This window comes from Apteryx mantelli, chromosome 4 (assembly GCF_036417845.1).
Source record: "Apteryx mantelli isolate bAptMan1 chromosome 4, bAptMan1.hap1, whole genome shotgun sequence".
Classification (NCBI taxonomy): domain Eukaryota; kingdom Metazoa; phylum Chordata; class Aves; order Apterygiformes; family Apterygidae; genus Apteryx; species Apteryx mantelli.
Genome location: NC_089981.1, coordinates 54598904 through 54622756, shown reverse-complemented (window position 1 = coordinate 54622756; position 23853 = coordinate 54598904). Strand labels below are relative to the sequence as shown.

General features: G+C 38.4%; 1 protein-coding gene across 1 annotated transcript in view; it reads right to left on the bottom strand.

Moving 5' to 3' along the window:
* The window catches only part of FMN1 (formin 1), a 167056-nt gene that overhangs the window by 129758 nt on the left and 13445 nt on the right, over positions 1-23853 (bottom strand). Inside the window, exon 5 of the mRNA XM_067295679.1 lies at positions 22382-22499. Within this exon, the coding sequence (XP_067151780.1) occupies positions 22382-22499 (118 nt within the window). The remainder of the gene's footprint in view (positions 1-22381; positions 22500-23853) is intronic.

Here is a 23853-nt window from a genome sequence, read left to right as displayed (position 1 = left end):
TCATGGAAAAATACAATAAATGATGGAATCTTTTGCCTGTTTGGGCATACTCTTTACTAATGCAACTTGATACTTCCTTCAATCAATAATTATAAACCACTGTTGATAAAGCAAACTTTCATACAACTAGGTACTTCTTCTAAGATACTGTGATAAAGACAAAGGTACATCTTCCTTATATAAATACAAATATTTGTTACATCTGCCGGTAGTTAGAAATGTATTTTAAAAACTCAGGTTTGAGAAAAAATGCTCATTTTAAAATAACATGAATGTTGACAAAGGATACGGGAAGCTGGATACAAGCTTCAGTGAAAACTAAAGACATACAATAATTTTAACTTAGTTGACAGAGCATGACATTTAGTGTCAGGTTTCCATTTTACATGCTGCTGCTGGAAAAATAAATAAGTCAGTAACTATAAAAACAGAAATCTCCCTTATTGTGGAACCTAAATTTCCATTCACTCCCATATTTTGCGATAGCAGTAGCCAAAGACAGATATCTGAAGCTAAAGCAGACTTGCTTATCAGATTTACCATATAGACCAAAACTCTATTTTGAGCTCATTATCATGAGAATGACAATGATGAGAAAATGACCCCTCCCACGCCATTACTGCTTTTCTGTACACTCATCCTTCGCATTCATACTTTTTGCATCTAGGACGTGCCAGACATATTTTGCATCCAATACACACAACAAAATTACATAGTGAAGATCCTCTCTTTACAAGCAGGACAAAGAGATGCCTACAGCCTAGATAAAATCAGTTTTCCAAAGTCCAAACTCTATCCAGATCACTTTCAGGGGAATAGTGATTACCCAGGGAAGCTGACTGAGCCTCAGTTTCTGCCTGTTGCCTCTTCTCTGTTGAGTGGGCACCACAGAAAAGACTCTGGGTTCATCTTCTTTACACCTTCCCATCAGCTATTTATAAACACTGGTAAGATCCCCCAGGCCCAAGCTCTCTCAGCCTTTCCTCATATGAGAGATGCTCCAGTCCCTTTATTATATTATCGCCCTTCACTGGACTTGCTCCAGCAGGTCCATGTCTTTCTTCTACTGGGGAGCCCAGACCTGGATGCAGCACTCTAGATGTGGCCTCACCAGGGCTCAGTAGTGAGGGAGGATTACCTCCCTCAACCTGCTGGCAATGCTCTTCCTAATGCAGCCCAAGATATCGCTGGCCTTCTTTGCCACAGGAGTGCGTTGCTGGCCCATGTACAACTTGTTGTCTACCAGGACTTTCAGGTCCTTCTCTGCAAAGCTGCTCTCCAGCTGGTCAGCCCCCAGCCTGTGCTGCTGTATGGCGTTATTCCTCCCCATGTGCAGGACTTTGCACTCCCTTTTGCTGAACTTCATGAGGTTCCTCTCTGCCCCTTTCTCCAGCTGATGGAAGTCCCTCTGTATAGCAGCACAGTCATCTGGTCTATCAGCCACTCCTCCCAGTTTTGTATTGTCTGCAAACTTGCTGAGGGTGCATTTGGTCCCATGATCCAGGTCATTAATGAAGATGTTGGCCCCAGTATTGACCCGTGGGGGACAACACTAGTGACTGGCCTCCAGCTGGACTTCATGCCACTGATCACAACCCTCTGAACCTGGCAGTTCAGCCAGTTTTCAATCCACCTGATCCAGATCCCTGGAAGCTCCCACTGAGGAGCTCAAGAAAACTGTTAAAAATCAATCTCCTTTATGCACTTGCTTGTTGATTGTTGGAAGAAATCAGATTGGTTTCTCAAGTATGACTTTAGCAAATCTCAGTTATCACTTCTGTAACAGGTTGCATCCACATGCCCACTAATTCAATTTCCTGTTAGAGCTTCCAATAATTTCCCTTGAACAGACTTTAAGCTTATTGTTTTTAACCACCTTAGACAAAGACAGGGATACATTTGCCACCCTCTAGCACCAAAGCTGTCCTTGGGGTTGTTTGCCACAGTTAGAAGTTCAGCAGTTGCTCTTACAAGTTCATTTAGAACTCTTGCGTGATTACTGGTTGGTCATGGTGAGTGTTACTCTTCATTTTTTTCCATTTGTTCCATAATTTCCTCTATTGACACTTCATTTTGAGACAGATCCTCTGGTAAGTTCCTCATAATGGCATAAGAACCTGTCCAAGATATTTCCATAATAAATACAGATGTCACAAATACTTTTTTTTTTTTCCTGCTAAGGTTTTATCTTTTCTGAGTGTTCCTTTTATGCCTTTATTGACTTTATAGGCCCTCTGGTAGGCTTGCTGTTCCCAATATGTTTGACAAAGGATTTATTTTAAGTGTTTCTATTTTTCAAAGAAACAATTTTTACAAGGTGTGTCTCACACTCCATTTTGTTGAGCTATATTGCATTTTTACAGTTGACCTGTCAGAGTTCATTAAACTTTCTGATATTCCAAACATATCACCATTAATATGCCAATCCTAGTCTGAAACATATAGTCTTATTTATTATTTTCTTTTACTGTGTAGGCTAGGAATTTTAATTCACAAGGATTCTTGTTGCCTACTGCTACTGTTACTTTGCTAATTTGATTCAGCTCTAAGCTTTCTATAACATGTAGCCTTATTCCTCCAGCACACTCTCTTAGCACCTTGAGTAGGCTCCCTGCCTGCTCTTGTCTTTCCTATATATGTTGTGACCACGATCTCTTTTCAAATATTACATTAAACCTCTACACAATTTAACATGACTTCATATGATCAAAGTCTTTGAAAACGGATGTTTATGATCAGTATTGGCAGGGACGACATGTCTATAAATCACAGCTGCTTGCAGAAGCATGCACATCTCTCTGCCTTATAATATTTCTGTGTTGGGTGTCCTATTTTGATATTTGCTACATAAAGTGTTTTTTGTTTTTTCTGTTTTCTGTCTACACGATACAATGCTATCTGATAACTTGGTCTAGGAGTAAAAGTAGTAGGTGTGATAAAGCTCTACACTTCCAGAAGCCTACTTTAGGAACATATAAAGATATTAAAGCATATATCATGCTTTTCAGTTTTACTTGCATTAGGAAAAAAAATTTGAAAAAAAAATCTTACATTTTCCAAACAACTATGCCCCCCTGCCAAATTTTATAAAATTGGTAAGAAAAATTCTGTAGCACTCGATGTATCTTCACACAGACTGGAAAAAAATATTCTAGGCTAATAATCACTAACTTAAGTTATATAGATTGGTATTTTATAATCATATATTGAGATTTAAGTTAACAGATGAATAGGTATCCAAAGATATTAATACTCTAACAGTTCTAATGTCCAAACTTATTAATGAACTCCCCCTGTTTACAAGCTCCAGAAGAAATAAAAGCATAAAACATTTGTATAAGAGAAAGTAAAACAGAAGGCATGGAAAGTATTAACTCTAGATGTGACCTTCACTGCCGTGCCATAGGTACAGAGATGCTTACTAATCCATGAGAATATGAGTGAGAAAAAAATACCTCACTAAAATATAGGACTGTCTTATGTTTCAATCTATAGCTTTTTAAAATCTAGCACCATGCGCATATTTCAATATTCATTGTACATTAAATGGTATATCTTGTATTGTCAAAGCATTGAAACAAAATCATAATTGTCTTTTCTTTAGATTATGTTTGCATTCTGTTTGGTTGAAATATTATTCTCTACAATACATAAATACAATTATGATTAAAATGAGAAAGTAGGGAATCATTTGCATCATGAGTAAATAATATCATGAAACCTTGTGACAAGAAAATAGACCTCGGATTTCAAGAAAAATTGAGAGATCAGTGAAATGTAAAATTAGCCATTTCCACTGGGTTGCAGTTTTGCTCTCAATTAATTACGTTTTTGTCTTCCCCTTGGCTGAAGACAACAAATAATTCACCCATTCCCGGATCCTAGATATACTATTGTTGTGTTCTGGATGTGAACTTCGTATCTCATTAGTTTTTCATCTAGTCTTTTGTATAGTTTTTGTGATTTTTTCTAAATGATTAGCTTGTTATATTTTATTTTATAGTAACATATACATTTGAAATTTCCTTGCTCACTTGCTTTTTTTCAAGCTCTTTGGAAAAATCCCCTAGAATTTCTGGAGTGACCAACGAGGCTAACCTCATGACAGGAAATCCTATTTTGCCATGCACAGATAAAATCTATATTAGAATGAGTCGTGTTTTTATTGCTGGTCATACTATCTTTGGTTCTGTCTACATACAACTGCAGGAAAATTCTGGTGTAGTTAGTATTTTATCTGTTTTTAAAGAAAAGTTTTAGCATTGAACATTACAAAGACAGAAGCAGTACAAACCTGATAACATTTTTCTTTAGCCAACTTCCAGATTTTGTGTCAGTCTGCTTCGTGTTGGCAATACGGATCATATAAAGATAATGGTGACTAAAAACATATCAGTATACAGGGAAAGAAATCTGGATGAAAAAGCAAGAATTTTTTAATAATATTTTGTTTATAATAAGGTACTGTAACATTTGAAATGCTCCAGTCAAAACATGGAATTAACATCTGAAAGAAAATAGCAGATTGCAAAAAGGAAATGTGATTATGTTTTAACTATATACCCACTACAAGGAGGAAGCAATTCTGCATCCTGTAATCACATCAAACATAACATCAAACAAGTGAGAATTATTGTGGAAGCGCAACTGAAAAGCCAAAGAAACAAAACCAGGCAATTAAAAATGGGTGGATAATTAAGATGGATATAGGTAAATGAAGGGTTTAAAATGCTCTAAAAAGGTAAAAATGGAAATATTAGTTACAGAATCACAGACATCAAGTGTGTGAAAACAACAGAGAATCATGTATTGTGAAATGGGACAAATGCCCAGAACCATTTACGCATCACATCTGCTAGAGCAAACAAGGTACAAATACACTAAAGAACATGAGAGGTGTACAGGTGTGACAGCAGAAGGTTTCATTCATGCTCTTTTGAACAGCAAAACCATAAGTACCTGTAACCCAAAAAGCTGACAGATAACAAAACTTACATATGGAGAAAAGGGTAAAGCAATTGAGAAAGCTTGCTTATTCTGATGCACGTTATACAAAAAGCACATACATTTTAATAATGTGACTACAGGTTTTAAACTTTAACACAGAATGACCTAAAACAAAGGAAGATATATTCAATATACTGGGCTAATTTTTTACAGCACCATGTTTTCTAAAATGTTGGCCCTTAATGCTAATCTTGCAAGAAGAATGTATAACACAGGACTGCCCCAAATTTCTTCTTAAATAATCATAAAAAATAAATATCTACAATAACAGCATCTTTTAGGACCACTAGGCCCTTGGTATCTGAATACAAATGAGTCCCTCAGCATTTACAGCCCCAACGGTTCAGCTTTAGCATTTTCCTGACATTCCAGGATAATCACAGTCTCCAGGCCATACACCTTAAGCTCATGTAGGCCATGTTTGGGTCTATGGTTTCTCCAGGGAGAGTTAAGCAAGCATATTGAGGTAATAAGGATACTGAACCAGGGGTTTCCGTTTGAGGTGGCGCCTTTAAAAGACACAGAATCCCAAAATGATAGAATCCCTAATATTTTTAGTTATAAACAAGAAAACCTTCAAAATCTGAACTATTTATGTATATAATCAGTAAATAATGTTTTCTGCGTTCAGGAAGTGGCATAGACCAGAATTCCTTTACCTCAGAATCCCAATCTCAACTTCTGTTTGATGAAAAGGAAACAGAAAGGTGATATATGATACATGATCATGTGAGGAAGATTTGCTCAAAAATACCATAAGAATATGCTATTCTACAACATGAATCAGCGTATTTTGGTTTATAAGCGAAATTTCCCAAAGAGTAAGTTATTCCTTTTCAATTCTTCTAATGTAATTAAAGATGTATGAAAATAAAACTAAACTAAAAATAAATTATGCAGCTCCAAACTACCTTTCAAATATCTGTAAACTATGCTGGCTTATGTTTACAGCTTTAAGCTTTGTTAATGCTTTTTAGGGTAGAGTTGTAAGATTTTCTGTTTCTGTTTCATGAGCAACTCTAAGGTGTTGCCTAATTATTTGTTCCGCTGAAAAGGGGGGGGGGGGAATATGAGATTTTTATGGGATGGACAAACCAAATACCTTGCTCAACTGTCCAGTCTGCAGGCAGGCAGCAAACCACCTGACTGGCCTGTAACTATAAAAATCTAAGTGAATCTAGGACCTCCACAGCACTCTGAAGAATCCTCTACGGTAGGGCCTACTTCAAGTAAGGAAACTGGGAAATGCTGGGAATTGTATTGTTAAGGAGAGATGAACCTGGCAGTCCAGACAGTTCAGAAGCCCACCTACTGCCACTTTGTGTAGACTACATAACTTAGCTCAGCGACAGAATGTGCAGGGAAATTCTAACAATTTGTAAAAATTCCAACATAAGCTGCTTTTGTCAATGCAAAACTGTCTGAATACTTTTCTATTTCCAAAGAAGTACCAACACATCTGTAATGAACATGAGTGGACTCTCATTATGAATTTTCATAGGGAACAGGACAGGGCTTCAAAGGCCTTTGAATTTATTTCTTCAAATATGATGTCCACTTGCATCATTGTCTACATGGGGTTGCATGGTAGGACTCATTCTTCAGTGTTATAATGCATCAAAAGGTTATGCTGGTTTTAAGATTTCTTTATTAGTCTTCTAAAATAATCAGACTGAAAATTCACCAACAACATCCAGTATTCCTAACTCAACCAGGATCAAAACTAGGATCAAAAAAAGAAAACTAATCCTAATCCTCAGAAAGTTTGTACTCAACAGATTGCTATACTGTAATTGTTTGAAAAACTTGAGATCAGGCAACTGCTTAATGAATAAACAAGATAATAATGACCATCAACACACAGTATGACAACAGTTTCTTAACTTACATAAGAAGTCAAAGACAAGTCTGGCTGGAGATATTGAGGCAAGATGTTATACTAAAAGAAGGACTCATGAAGAACTTCTTGTTCTTCAGAGAAGGTGTTATAACCACTAGGAAGCTGGAATTCCTTCATTTGAGGAGGGGACTATTTGCCTCTGGCATTGTCTTTAGGAAACTTTTGTTCAAATGTTTATTTTAGTACAAAAGGCAAACAGAAATTTCAGAGTACTTTATGTACCATACAGATTATACAAACTCAACGTCCAAAAACCAGTGTATTCAACAGAAGTACACAGGGTAATCTCCTTCACGACACAAGAATGAAACTAGTTAATCTTCACTTAAAATAAGACAAAATACCCTGCTATCTCAGCTAACACAGAAGGACTCTCCAGAAAATATCTCCTTCCCTCATTTCCACATATGTGTTCTCATTCAATCTGAAGCATGCCTTATTCAGTTATTTCAGTTACTACCACAGACAGTTGCAAAAGTGATAGGTCATTGCAGGAAAAGAGGAATTTATCAGAAATTCATCTTTTACAATAAAATGAGTTCTGACTCAGTTTTCATCAGTTATCATACACTCAGTAATACTGTCCAAGGGAGTAAGAGTTTCTTAAAAAGAGTTTTCAAGTCATGAGAGTTTGTACAAAATAAATTCCCTAAGCTTCATTCCAACAGACAGCCTGGGCTCTGTGTGTCCTGTTGTCAGTGGGATACATAAGCAAGCAAGAAAACACAGAAAGATAAATGACAAGATGCAGCAGGGGCTGCATCTGAAATAAACTTCCATAAATCAGGTTAATATTGTTCTTTCTCTTCTTATATCACAATTAAATCTCCTTTTCTTTCAAAAGGCTTCCCTTCCCTAAATATGCACTATTTATTCAAATCAGTAAAAGTTTGTTGCTATAATATTTCTTAGCACTTCTTGAGTCACCTCACCTTGGTTTTTGGCTAAAATTCAGCTGTTACCTCAGTTTGATATCAGATATGTTTCAAAATGGAAGACTATAGTCCATGACTTCAGAAAGAACTTTTCCGGCCCAACCTATGGTCTTTGTATCAGAAAGTTTTAGAATGAGCACTGCCAGATTATTACAATTCCATTTATTAGGCAGATTAGTTTATCTCAAAGTGGGTTATATTTACCTGAATTTTGCTCACAGACAAAAGAAATGAAAAAAAATTAACAGAAAAAGAAATTAATATGTCCATTCTCTATTGTGATGCTCTTCCAATCATTCTTCATATTTTAACTTTGCAAAATTTGACATGCAGCATTGCAGAGTGGATCTGAAAGTCAGAGAAATCACTCTAAGTTCCACTCATTTTAGTCAGATAGCTGCAACTGAGATTGAAGTCATTTAAGGCAGAATTCTGAAAACAGAGCCTCATCTATTTTGCAGATCACAGAATCACAGAATGGTTGAGGTTGGAAGGGACCTCTGGAGATCATCTAGTCCAACCCCCCTGCTCAAGCAGGGTCACCTAGAGCACGTTGCACAGGATCGCGTCCAGGCAGGTTTTGAATATCTCCAGAGAAGGAGACTCCACCACCTCTCTGGGCAACCTGTTCCAGTGCTCTGTCACCCTCACAGTGAAGAAGTTTTTCCTCATGTTCAGACGAAACTGTCTGTGTTTCAGTTTGTGCCCGTTGCCTCGTGTCCTGTCACTGGGCACCACTGAAAAGAGTCTGGCTCCATCCTCTCGACACCCTCCCTTCAGATACTTGTACACATTGATAAGATCTCCTCTCAGCCTTCTCTTCTCCAGGCTAAACAGGCCCAGCTCTCTCAGCCTTTCCTCATAAGAGAGATGTTCCAGTCCCCTAATCATCTTTGTAGCCCTTCGCTGGACTTGCTCCAGTAGTGCCACATCCCTCTTGTACTGGGGAGCCCAGAACTGGACACAGTACTCCAGATATGGCCTCACCAGGGCTGAGTAGAGGGGGAGAATCACCTCCCTCGACCTGCTGGCAACACTCTTCCTCATGCACCCCAGGAGACCATTGGCCTTCTTGGCCACAAGGGCACATTGCTGCCTCATGCTTAACTTGGTGTCCACCAGCACTCCCAGGTCCTTCTCGGCAGAGCTGCTTTCCAGCAGGTCAACCGCCAACCTGTACTGGTGCAGGGGGTTATTCCTCCCTAGGTGCAGGACCCTGCACTTGCCTTTGTTGAACTTCAGGAGGTTCCTCTCCACCCACCTCTCCAGCCTGTCCAGGTCTCTGGCAGCACAGCCCTCCGGTGTATCGGCCACTCCTCCCAGTTTTGTATCATCAGCAAACTTGGAGGCTGAGAGTGCACTCTGTTGAACAGGGCTGGACCCAGGACTGACCCCTGGGGGACACCGCTAGCTACAGGCCTCCAACTAGACTCTGTGCCACTGATCACAACCTTCTGAGCTCTGCCATTCAGCCAGTTCTCAATCCACCTCACTGTCCACTCATCCAGCCCACACTTCCTGAGCTTGTCTATGAGGATGCTATGGGAGACAGTGTCAAAAGCCTTGCTGAAGTCTAGGTAGACAACATCCACTGCTCTCCCCTCATCTACCCAGCCAGTCATTCCATCACAGAAGGCTATCAGGTTGGTTAAGCGTGATTTCCCCTTGGTGAAGCCATGCTGACTACTCCTGATCACTTTCTTGTTCTCCACATGCTTGGAGATGGCCTCCAGGATGAGCTGCTCCATCACCTTTCCAGGGATGCAGGTGAGGCTGACTGGCCTGTAGTTCCCTGGGTCCTCCTTCTTGCCCTTTTTGAAGATTGGGGTGACATTGGCTTTCTTCCAGTCCTCAGGCACCTCTCCTGTTCTCCATGACCTTTCAAAGATGATGGGGAGTGGCTTAGCAATGACATCCGCCAGCTCCCTCAGCACTCGTGGGTGCATCGCATCAGGGCCCATGGATTTGTGGGTGTCAAGTTTGCCTAAGTGATCTCTAACCTGATCCTCCTTGACCAAGGGAAAGTCTTCCTTTCTCCAGACTTTCTCTCTTGCCTCCAGGGTCTGGGGTTCCTGAGGGCTGGCCTCAGCAGTAAAGACTGAAGCAAAGAAGGCATTCAGTAACTCTGCCTTGTCTGCATCCTTCGTCACCAGGGCACCCACCCCATTCAGCAAAGGGCCCACATTTTCCCTAGTCTTCCTCTTGCTACTGAGGTATTTGAAGAAGCCCTTCTTGTTGTCCTTGACATCTCTAGCCAGATTTAATTCCAAATGGGTCTTAGCCTTCCTCGTCGCATCCCTGCATACTCTGACAGCGTTCCTATATTCCTCCCAAGTGGCCTGTCCCCCTTTCCACTTTCTGTATACTTCCTTCTTCTGGTTGAGTTTTGCCAGGAGCTCCTTGCTCATCCGTGCAGGTCTCCTACCTCCTTTGCTTGACTTCCTATTCATAGGGATGCACCGCTCTTGAGCTTAGAAGAAGTGATGTTTGAATATTAACCAGCTCTCTTGGATCCCCCTTCCTTCTAGGGCCCTAACCCATGGGATTCCTCCAAGTAGGTCCCTGAAGAGGCCAAAGTTTGCTCTCCTGAAGTCTAGGGTTGCGATCCTACTTAGTGCCCTGCCTCCTCCTCGCAGGATCCTGAACTCCACCATCTCATGGTCACTGCAGCCAAGGCTGCCCCCAACCTTCACATCTTCCACCAGTCCTTCTTTGTTTGTTAGTACGAGGTCCAGCAGCACACCTCTCCTTGTTGGCTCCTCCACCACCTGTGTCAAAAAGTTATCATCAGTGCTCTGCAGGAACCTCCGGGACTGTGCCTAGCTGTGTTGTCTTTCCAGCAGATAGCAGGGTGGTTGAAGTCTCCCATGAGAACCAGGGCCTGGGATCGTGAGGCTACTTCCAGCTGTCTGTAGAAGGCCTCATCGACTTCCTCTTCCTGATCAGGTGGCCTGTAGTAAACACCCACAACAGTGTCACCCATGCTAGCCTGCCCTTTAATCCTTACCCATAAGCTCTCGACTCGCTCTTCATCCACCCCTAGGCACAGCTTGATACAGTCCAGTTCCTCTCTCACATAAAGAGCAACTCCACCACCTCGCTTGCCTGGCCTGTCTTTCCTAAAAAGCACGTAGCCATCCATGACAGCACTCCAGTCACGCGAGCTATCCCACCATGTCTCTGTAATGGCAATGAGATCATGGCCCTGCGACCGCACACAGATCTCTAGTTCTTCCTGTTTGTTCCCCATGCTGCGTGCATTGGTGTACGGGCATTTCAGAGAGGTGATCGAGCATGCAGGTTTCCCAGGAGGGGTACAAGAGGATCCTCCATAGCCACATCCCATGCGCACTTCCCTGGCTGCATTCACCAGCTGGAGGCGTCCTGACTTGAGCTGTCTTTTGCCAGCTACCCTGGCACTATAACTCTCTCCTTCCCCCACCTTTCCTAGTTTAAAGCCCTCCTTACCAGGTTGGCCAACCTGTTGGCAAAGACACGTGTGCCCAGCTTAGTGAAGTGGATCCCATCTCTCCCCAGCAGTTGTCGATCTTCACACAGGGTCCCATGGTTGTAGAAACCAAACCCCTGTTGCCAACACCAGCGGCGCAGCCAGTCATTAACTTGGATGCAATAGTCTATTAAATTTTTAGTTGTGAACACTGATAGTTACTGTATACTTCACCTTTACCACTTTTATTCTATCAAGGAAAGATACAGACTGCCTTTACAATAACAAAAGAAACCAAAGACTAGACGCAGACGGACAACATTACACTTTTCCACCCACCTGGTGGTCCCTCCTTGTAAAGTTTTAGGTGAGCTAGAGACAAAAGCATAAGTAAGACTGTACTTAAGTTTCACACAGGGTATTTATATTTTTATACTCATTAATTTTATTAGATCTAGTTCTTTAATGGATTTTTATATAAAATAGATATAATCCTAGCAGACTCACTGCTTTTTATTCATTTCAACAAACATACATGTCAGTCAGTACTTTAAACACCAATTTGTCTTGCAAAAAATTATCAACTGATTTTTTGTGAACAGCTTAATTTCTTAACTGGTATTAGATATTAGCATTGCCACTAAAATCAAATAGCAAGTATTAAAAAAGAAATTGGTACCATGTAAAAAATATGCCATGGACATAAGTCAGTTGACCACAGGCCACATGTAGTAACACTTACTGTGAAAACAAGCATGCAAACATCTCTATAAAACTTTCAGCTCAAGACACTTCATTCATGCAGAATTTTATATTGCACTCTGTAGAATGACTCAATCATTTATTTTATTGATTTCCCAAGATTTTCAATTGGGAATGACAAACACCACGTTCACGGTGCTCACTCATTATTGTCTGGTCAAGATGCTTAGTAAGACAAGGAGAGCAGTTCATATCATAAAGTTCATAGCATTTTTTCACAGATTTATCCTACCCAACCTGATTAGAACGCATAGGTTTGAAGTGGGGATGTTTTCAGGAATTCTTCATTTTGCCTTTTAAGTTGTTTCTAAAACACTGTTCTCCTGAACTTTTTCCAAAGATGCCATTGTGCATGTAACATGCAACTCCAAAAGAAAAAATTGTCCTTAGTCAATGTATTTCATATGTCACTGGATGGCAGAAATAAAGCATACATGACATTACTAATGATAACTAAAGTATGAGGCACGCTTCACTGCTTCTCAAATAAAATTCACTAACATGCATGTTTTTCCCTAATTCACACAAAACCAAACATGAAATAAAAACTAGCTGTTTTGGACAGCCTATGTAATTCATGCAAATACCAAACACATGCTCAGATGTGTAATCGCAAAGAGCTGAATACAGAGCAACAACAACTATTACAAACTTATGCAATACATGTTCATTTAAAGCTTTGTCATGATATAGAACAAGCTCATCATACGATAACATTTCTACAGGAAAAGGTTCAAGCATTCACTGGTAAAGCTGGTGACCTGAAAATTTAACCCACAACTTCGGTAATTTTCTGATATGGTGCCTTCAAAGGAAGGGTACTGGATTCAGTAGGTCACAGTGGTCTTAGCCTCTATTGCTAATTTAAATGGAAATACTTCATTCTCAAAAACTGTTGCAAAAAGCAAATATACACACTAAAATAAGTGGTATTATTCTATTCATGTTCACAGCTGTGCTGATTATGTGTTTTTCAGAAGACCCTCTAGTCCACGAGGAGGAGAGCTTTAGCTCTTGATTGAGGAAAACACGATAGCCTAACTTCCTGGTAAAATATTTCTTTCTGCAAGTCCTTAAAAACCCTGAAAAGTTTCAAACAAACTTAGATGAAGAATATTCCAAAATTACTTTTTCTTTTTTATATATATATATAAAATAAAACATCTTACCTACTTCCTCCCAGCAAAGCAATCTTATATAAAACCTTACAAGAAAACCTCTCCCAGAGAAATCTCTGTAACTCACCTTTCAAACAGATTAGCTTGTTCCTCAAAACTTTACATAGCAATTAGGAGCCTTCTCTGCCCCGATGTGAAAACTTGAAGTAGAAAATAGACGCCTTAAATATATATATATATAAAAAATATAATATATAAAAATTATATATAAATATTATGTATAATGATCTATATAGCTGCTTCTCAGTCAATGCATTCCTTTTTGTGAAAACTCTTACTTATTAAAACTCAGTAAATGGAAATACACAAAATAATGTTGATATAAACAATATAAAACTAATTAGAGAACAAAAAGTTGCAGTAAAAAATGAAAACTAGAGTGCAATTTACCTCTCTTGAGATGTAGCACATCCTGTAGCATAAAGTATCCATTAACTTTTAATTGAGCTGATTCATTAAGTTTTCGAGTGGTTAGGATTTCTTATCTTTTTTCCCCCCTTGATAAATCTTGGTCCCATTATTTTTAATATTCCCCTTTATTACAGCATTCTTTCTTCTAGTATTTTCTCATGCTACTTTCTCCTTTCACCACAAGGTGGCAGCAGGGCATCCACTTACCACAGCAGCAAAATTTTTTTTTACAGATGCATTGATACCACCTTGCAGCCTCATTCAGGCTACCACCCTGAAGAGCAGGAAATGTTCAGGCTTTTCTTTCTTTCGTTCTGTCTTGAACTGGTGTCTAACACAATAATTTTCACACAAAGGGAGTATCATTGGGAGAACTATGGAAACTTACTTGAAATGTTAAATGAATGCAACATTTTAAACCGATAAATTGCGATTTACATATTTTTAAAAGATTATTGGTCAGTGGAAGCCCAAAGCTTAGGTATACTAAAAGTTGACAGAAAAATTTCCTTAAACTTTCTTAAAACCAACTTGAACATTTGCATTTAAGCATCCTACTAGAATTAGCAAACTAAAATTGATTTGAGCTTAAAGAAATCCTTAGAACTACATACTTTTAGGGGTAAGGGATTGGCTAATGGTCATTTATCGAATATAGCTTTGACACATTATTATATAATCCACTCCAATCTGTCTTCCTTTCCTTACTTCCCATTTAACTTTGACTCTTTTACAACCCTGTAATTCAGTTCATAGAAGGAAGTCAATCCCCCAGATTAGGAAATGAGCAGACATCTTTCACCTCCACTAATTGTTTTTTTAGACTATTCAGGGAAAGGAAAAACCCTCCAGCTTAAAACTTCCAACAGAATGGTTGTCAACACCTCAAAGATTCTGGTAGAGTGAAAATATGGAAGATGTGGAGAAAGGAGACAGATGGAGAGAAAGAGTTGAAGGATAAACAGTCCTAAAGAAGCAAACCGTCAAGTATCTAAATATTGCCTGAGTATCAAGATAATCCCCATACTGTTAGAGAAAATGTAACTGTTAAGTTGCCACAGAAAACTCGGCAACCTCACAGAAGTTACTGAATTCCCTGAGAATAAGGGAATGTTATCCACAGAATTGCAGGCTTCCCAAAGGAAAAACAAGCAAACTCTTGATTCTCTGTTGCGAAGAGAATGATTTCTACTCTTCCTGACTGCAAAACAACATAATGCGCTATTCAGAAGTAGTCACCTGAGTAACTATCTGCTTGATCATTCCTCTCCTGTCATAGGTGACTTACAGCTGCAGCTCATTTACTCGATGGCAGAAACTGACCTTTACATTTGTCATTTTCATCCTCCCAGGAAGGCAGCACTAGATGTACTGCTGCTGGGCACTTTCAACATGATTTCTTTTTCAATAAATGTCCTACATACTCCATATTTACAAAAAAAAGATCTATTACCACTAATGCCATATGGTAAACAAATTACACCCAACCAGCAAACAGTAGGAACAAATTTATCAAAGAATTTCTTCGATGAGTTACAAATTCTCTTCATCCACCTCATCCAGTGCAAGATTAAAATACAAAGTACTTAGTCTAGATTCTAGATATGTAACGCTTTCTGAATTACTATAGTGTACAGTGAGTATAGGTTGAGAATGCGTGTATACTATTTATGCAGTATGTGTGTATATCTATACACACATGGGCAGACAGATGTAGGTACACTATACATCCACACCCATATGTGCAACTGCATCCCCCCGAAATACTCTCAGCTGCCTAAAAGCTAAGAATTGTTGACAGACTTTAAAACATTGATATATACAAAATGATGACATGTACAATAAATAAGGGATTCGGAGTTTTTTGGAGTGTTGGGGTTTTTTTTATTATTACAAATGAGAACACGTGCCTGTGCCATAGCAGAGGGGACTGACTTGGCAGGGATACCAGATTTGACTAAAAAGAACCCCCAAAAGCAGATCTAAATCCAAGTTCAAATTTTCACAAAGCTTGAGGGTGTTCAGATTCAGGATTTCATTTAGACTCATATTTAAGTTACTCATGTTCAAATGCTGGGCCAAACAGAACTTGTTAACAGCTAATGGGAACAGTGAGACTGGAGAATGTGACCTGATACAGGAAAGTGAATGCAGCTTAGCTCAGAGGCATTTCTTTAATACAAAGGGCCTCATATATTTTGAACTAGAACCACGGAAACAAAAGACAATGTAATTCTTCTTGTGCTACACACAATTGCTCTTTCATTGCGTTTCAATTACGTAACAATAACCATCTAGTAAAATCCTGTGACCATTTTGGGCTTTGCAACATCACATTGGTAAAAACATGAAAATTAGCAGTGCATACATTTCAAAATAAAAACTACAGGACAGTAAAGGAAATACAAAACTTACAGAACTTGCCTTAACTTTGTGTAGACAACAGATTAACCTCTTTACCAGGAAAAATCTTGTTTAAAATCAAGTTTCTACTTTGAGTGGAACCTAAGCTGTTCTATATGTGAATTCTTAAGCAAACTGGTATCTATGGCTAGACAGACATATGTATTCAGATATGGTTTTGTATACTGTAAAAAATGTGCTTGTTAGGCATCTGCAGTAACAGACGTATCTAGATGTAAAATCCATAGGTCTCCTTAAGTGATTGCATTTCAATAAACAGTACCCATTACAGAAATAAAACAGGGATTTTACTGAAAAAGTGAAGCATACCTCTTCTCCCCCTTCATCCTGTAATTACATAATTCCCAGTGGATAGACAAGCATGAACATTTTACCACATGCCATTAGGCAGAGTTTCCATATTCTAAATGTTATTTTTGGTTGATTTAAGCATTGGAAGTAGGTATTTTTTCCCCGTTCTGCCTCTCTATCTAATGACAGTATCCCATACACAAAGAGGGGATTGTAAAATATCTTGAATCTGGCTTAAAAAATTGGTCAGCATTTTTATCCCAGTTTTACAGATGGGTAAACTGAAGCTTGGAAAGCTCATGTAACTTTCCTGAAGGCATTCCAGAAGACAGCATCATGGCTGGGAATGAAACCCAAGCATCTTAACAACAAATCTTCAGCATTTAATAGATGCCTATCTTTTTATTCCTGTCTCAGGAGGCACAGTATGAAGAACAGAATCAGCTGAGATGAGGAGAGGAAAGACAGGGAGGCTGCTGTTGCCCATTCACAAGCCCTAACAGGAAGAGATAAGGATTCCTCTTTACTGCCTTAAGCCCTCCTATATCACTTACAGTGCTCAACAGAACTGCAGTTTGAAAAGCAAATACCTCTCAAGCTGAGAGACATCCCCATATAACACAAGATTCTTCATATAATACAGTCAAATCCTATATTCTATATGAAAGTTACATGGGACATTTTTTTTTTATATATTTTAATAGCAAATCTTACCAAGCAGGGATACCAGGCATTTTGAAAAGCAGCTGCTGCCACGGAGATCCCTAGCGAACTGGTTGTTTGAATATTACTGTAACACTTGGCAGTAATCAACATATTCACAGAACTTCTATTTGCTGAAGCAGTTAAAGACACACTATTTTGTTATGTCAGTATGAAAGCATGTATATATCTCCTCATCAACTGTGTCATCACACAGCTTTTAAGTAAGAATCATCCAAATCAGACATCCTTCCTGGAGTCTACCTCACTACAGTTTCTAGATAGTACCACAATTCAAGCAAATAATAATGATAATATAGAGATTGAAAAAGGAGAATAAATAGGCAGTAGGGGTCTAGAGTGTCAAAGGTACAACCTCCCTCTTAAGGAGCATAAATCCAGGTTTAGAAGACACTGACATTATCAGAGCTGCTGTTCAGCTTATGTCTGACCCCAGCACTCTTTGGTAACTAAATTTCAGGCTGGTCTTCCTTAAATGACAAATGTAACATATACGATGTAGATACCTGTACCTACTCATCACTCAGAAAAAAAGTACAAAAAGGAATGAACGGAATTTGCAAGAACTTCCTTCAGGATACTAACAACATCAAGCATTATGTCTGTTTCGGCGACAAGCAGAAATTGTTCAAGGCCACAAAGGAAGCCTGTGTTAAACGAAGGATAAGAAATCATGTTCTTATCTCTTTGTTCAGACCATTAAGCCTCTCTTTCTCTCAAATAAGCAGGTTATTCTCTGCATTTATATCATGACCATAAAGTAATTTTCTTTCTGGGAACCCAGAGCACAGGGGAGTAAAGCTTCAATATATGTACACTTGGCAGTAAATCTCTGACATTATTTTTTATTTCTTTTGATATTTATTTAGACCCTTTTTCTTTAATCTTTTAACTCTTTCTCAGTTACCTCCTGATTTCCTTCTTTACACTAAAATCAAGGCTGTGCTTACAGCATCACAGACTGCTGTCATACAAATTGGGGCACCATAGAGACAGCATGATTTCACTGCAGATTTAAGTATGATGAAAAGACAGACTGTGAGAGAAGAGGGTTGTGAGTTTTTTTGTTAAATACAAACATTTGAATGAACATGAAAAATGTTGTGAAAAAGAACACTAAGTGGATTAACGTTTCAACTAGATTTTCTTTCAAGGTTTTCTCCAATAGGAATGACAAATACTTTTTTGTTATCATTTTAATTTTGCTTAAGCAACAGACAAAACTCTCTCAGTTTTACATAAGAGAACTAATTTGATCCTAATGCTAAATATGCATTTTTAATAAGGATCATAGGTACTGCAGTTTTTTCTTTTCTGTATCTCCTTAATGTGGAGACTATTCTTCAAACATAAGTAGTTTTGTGAGCAGCAGAACTCCTGCCTAAACTCCCCTTCTGGTATCTGACAGGCTGCAGGTTCTGATCTAGCCACATGCGGCAGTTGAGGCATTCAGGATATGTTGATTATATGCTAATTTCACACATGAGCTCACCGATGAATTTGTCTCTGCTACCTGGCCAGGTATATTCACCACATGTAATAGCTGAGACAGCGACCCTTCCACCAAATCTGATGCTTAAAAAATGGGAGAAATCTCCCTAAGAATTGGGGGGGGGGGGGGCAGGGAGAAAAAGAAAAAGAAGAAACTTTTAAAGAAAATGGAGGAACAGAATTTTAGGACCACAGAACTATGCACAGAAATGTCTTTGATTACATAGGACAGATTTCCATGGAATAAATACATAGCTATAAATTAAAATACCCTTTTTCTAGTCTTCCAGGATATAAATGATGTAATGTATTACAGACTTGCTGGACTTCAACTATTTTAGACTTACATACTTCAAAGAAGCTCCAGTTTTTCTAGAGAACCATGTAAACAATTTGTGTTAAATACAGAGACAGAGTTGACAGTGCAGTCACTTTCAGTATGGAAACAGAGGAATTAAGGGATTGAGAAAATGTAAGATATTCCAAAATCTCATGGTATCATCCTTTTAATTCAAAACTTACAACTCAAGATTTGGGGATATTTACTAGCAATTTTTAAATGTTGGGGGTGACAATACTTTGACTACACAAGATGTTATCAAAGGCATGGAATAAATCTGTTGCAGAGTTATATTTGATCACTAACTTCATTCAGTTCTAATGATCTTAACAGTCCTAACCAGTATGACACACGTGTTCCTTGTTATGTCTGCTTGCTTTTCAGTTGGTTTCCCACACATCAAGCCAGACTGTGGGCCTCAGGAGGGAGTTACTTGCTCCTCCAAGATGCTATGAGTCACTGCAATGTCTGCTGCGTAGGACAAATTAAGCTTGAATTTCTTGCTTCCATGAGGCAGAAAGAACAATGAGGAAAAACATGGCAAGCAGGTGAGAAAAGATCAAAAAGCCAGTAATCCTCTCACTCAATATTTGTGCCTTCTTGTCATAGCTGTCCTATTGCATGGGGATGAAGGAAGTAAATCAAAGTCTTAGAACTGTAAGAAAGAACACAGTATTCTGACTTTTAAATTTTCAGTGTTAAATACTTATTACATTATACCTGAAATACTAATTCCTCACGATGAATGAAAAAAAGCTATGCTACCTCATAAAAAATACATACACATTCTTGTCCTATGTTAGAATTACAAAGGATATGTCCACTGATTTCTCTTGGAAATGAGATCACTGTGTAAATACATCAGTGTAGTTATGACAGATGTATTTTGTTTAACTCTAAAATAAAGCTGTGCTAAATGAATAATTATCTAATAATCTAGCTTATTATCATTATTTGTATATAAACTCCTATTGCTTTGGTGGATGAAACTCCTAACTACAGAAATTAAATTGCTAATTTAAAAACTTGTTGACTGAAAGTTAAAATAAGGCATTTTAGCACTGCTTTATGTTACAGACAATCACCTATTCAGGAAAATCATTCAGGAAAATCATGGGCAGGAGACTGAAATCACAAAGATCCCTCCCACGGACAATTTTAAAACTCGATTCTGAAATCAAGAACTTTTCATTTGATCTTAGCTGTTGGGACAGGCCACTGTGGTGGAAAATGGGATTTCAGGCGATAGTTTGAGACCTCTCCAAGTTTAAAGATCAGCATTAGCCTGCTTTCAATTATAAGAAATCATTTTTTAAGAAATCCACTTTTTGGACAAGAAGTTCCTAAGGTACTGGAGTCTGGGAGGGAAATATGGGCAAGGAGGGTCATGAGGGGAAATGTCGGTATACACATGCACTTTGCAGGTACCAGTTACTGTCATAGAGAAGATACGGAGTTTAGAAGTAATGTTGTATTGCCACTTTCATAAATATTCAAAAAAATCTAGCAATCAGACCACTCTTGAATACAGGCTCTGGTTTTTGAATGATATTTGCACTATTCATATGAACAGTACCATCTTTCACTTGCAGGAGACTGTAAATATTCATTCTTGTGCACAGTGCTTTAAGATAGCCATCCTAGCTCTTGGAAAAGCAGGTATAACTGCCCATCATATGGCCACTTACTACTGCTTGCAGTGTCCTTGCCACCATCACTGCTTTCTGGGCATTCATGGATATTAACAGAGCCAAAGGAAACACAAACCTGCTAACCGCTGAGGTACATGTATACCCTTAACATATATACATACACATATAAACATATACATATGTACATGCATACCCTTAACGGATACTGCAAACACAGTGTTAGCCTGTTTCCTTTAAAAGTACCACTGTGTCTCATCCTAGCTGAATCACCAGCTTTTTTTTCATTCAGATCCCTCTCTCTACCAGACACCAGGTGACTAATGGACTGCGAAATCTGTACTGTGTAAAAATTTGACTTAGCAAACTAACCATCAGCATGTTGATGGCACTGTCACCCAAAATATCTCAGTAACAAACAGTCTTCCTATTCAAATTTCTGGAAAGCATGACCTAATTTCTCTACAAGTAGTAGAATCTGGAGCTTTTGTTAATTCAGTTTCTTTTCCTTTTTTTGATTTTTTTGATTGTAGTCAAAAAAGGAGAAAAATATTTATCTGGGGAAAATAAAATACTGCAAGCATATAGCCTATAATAAAAGTAACAGAAAGAGACTGTAGAAATCCATGTTAACAGCTGAATACCTGTATTGACACAAATATTGTCCTGGCCATCTAGTAATAGCCTCTCACACCTCAGATTGGAAGCACTGTAAATCAGCCAATTCTGTTTATATTAGATAAATGTTTTTCTTGTCAAACCTGGAGGAAAATAAGTTTTCTGAATCTTCAAACAACTTCTATACTTCCAGTATCATGCCTACTTTATAAAAAAGAAAATGAAGGCAGAGAGAGCTGACGAAAGGGGGAGAAAAAAGTAATGCACTGAACAATATAAATGGATAACCACTACAATTGGAAAAATAACCATACACCACCAGCATGCACAACTTCTCACAGCAAGGTAGTACAAAAACTTTTTTTTAATCCTACATAATCCTTTATAGGTGGTATTTTCTAAAGTCGCCAGGAGCATGAAGAACAGATGGCCCATTGCCTTTCATTTCACTTTCACTTTTTCAGACAGATGTATGAGTAAGAAGGACATCCTGCTTTATATTTAAGAATAGAAATTTGAAACAGTTATGGTAGCTACAATAATCTCTTTTTCCCTTTTAAATATGTTACAGAAGTATTTATCTAAATAACAAAGCAAAACTTAGGAAGAAATATTTTTCTCTGAACAGCTTATCTGATAATTATTTAGTCTTGGGCTTCAGACATACCCTCTCATGTATTTGTTGTAAAATAAGATACATGGCTAGCTATATAAGTGATCTGGATGGATATGAGTATTCCTATGTTTATACCCAAGTTGTAAAATTGGTATTAATTACTTTCACTCTGGATTTAGCAGCGTGACACTGCCTAAGCAAAATGAAGCACATGGGACTAGACTCTAACAGAATCACTCTGCCCCCCAATTCTAAGCCAATAAAAAAGGAGTGAAGTTTTCCATTAGTTCTGTGTTCTGTCATTTGAATAGAATCCCACTGGAGAAGGGTAACCCAATATATCAAAACCCACTTCTTTTCTCATGGAATTTATATATGTAAGCATTTAGATTTCAGCACCAATTTAACCATTTATATTTAGAAAACTACATGCTTATCAGGTCACAGCAAACAAGATATCCCAAAAATAAAAGGTCTGTTTTTCCAGATAAGACCATACAGTGACTTAACACTATGTTTCTATACTAAGCAATATAAAAAAAAAATCTCAGAGACTGATCCCTGCAAATGTTCACTTCTCTGTTTTACCTGCTTCTGTGTACTTTAATCCTACTTTTCCTTCTTCATGCTGTGCTTTTGGTGGTGGCCACACAGTCTGGAGTCTCCCTGGAGTCTTGTCGTCTTGCTCTGAGGGACTCAGGTCAGGCTGTTAAAATTACGCAAGAAAAAATTAAAGTCTGCAATATCAATCCCTTCTAAAATAGCAACTGCCATGCTCAACTCAGCAAGTGCGGTGCATTCTAGAATAGTTATTTCTCATTCTACTGATTCAAATAACATTCAGTTAGTCAGGAGGGATACAGAGAAATTAGTGTAAAAAATTTTTTTTGAAAAGGCAAATATCATAATGCATGTCACATACAATGTTCTGTTGAAATTGTTCACATCAGTATGGAAAGCAGTCTATCCTTTTGTGAACCAAAGAGGCCAGGAAAACTAAGCTTTTTTCATGCATCTTTTTTCACAGTGAGAAGAGCTACTTGTGCTCCTCTTACCGGTAAACATTAGAGCGATTTACCTAAGACGTCACTTGACAATACAATTCTCTGAAAGCAGAGCTGGCTTAAGAATTTCCTGCCCTGACCCCCAGTAGCATGCTCAGGCCACATGCCACTTTATACTGCCACAACGAAGCGCTGATGCAACTGCTAATGGGACTGTGCTGTCAACTAGCATGGTGAAGTAACCCTTAAAATGGCAAAAACACTAAACAAGCATTCCTTTAGCAGTTTATTTATTTATTTATTTAACATCTAGAACACTTCCATAATCTGATTTACAACATGCCACTACCAACAACTGCATGGACACAACTGAAGCACCTGCAAAAGGCTGCTACGAAAGTGTTCGTAAATGGACCATAGGGCAAGGAAAAAGGAAAGGCAAGTTCTTTTTATACTGGCTTTGTCCCTGTAAAATGTAGATTTGAACTAGACCCTTGTGCAACAGTATGATGTACATTAAAAAAAATTTAAAAGCAGACATTTAAAAAAGCCACTTATACTGACTCCTGTGCTTCCTCCTTCAGCCTGTGTCATGAATCTGACCAGCTTCCCAGTTAGGTTCTCCGTGAGCTACACAAACACTTAAGCCAGCAGAGCACAGGGAATGGCATGAGCAAGAACAAGCAACCCAGCACTGGGAAAGGCAGAGACCAGATCTAATTGTTGTACATGCCACAGCCAGTGAGTACCTATTTTCTCCTCCCCATAGGTAGTTTACTTTAAACTGGTATTATCAGTCTACTCAGGTGTCAGTCAAGGTTTTAAAAAAGTTTTTAATTCATATTTTAAAAAAAGTTTGAAAGAGAGTACATACAAATTAACACAGAAAATTAACTTATGTATCTTCAGGTTTAGGGTCCGATCCTGTAACGTTTAATCATTCAGGTAATTCCCCCTTCAGCCAACAAGAACAATCTTATGAATTAATTATATCTGCCAAAGACATAACTGTAAGAAATTGGGATTGGGGGAGCAGGAAGGGTTACTCATTTAATT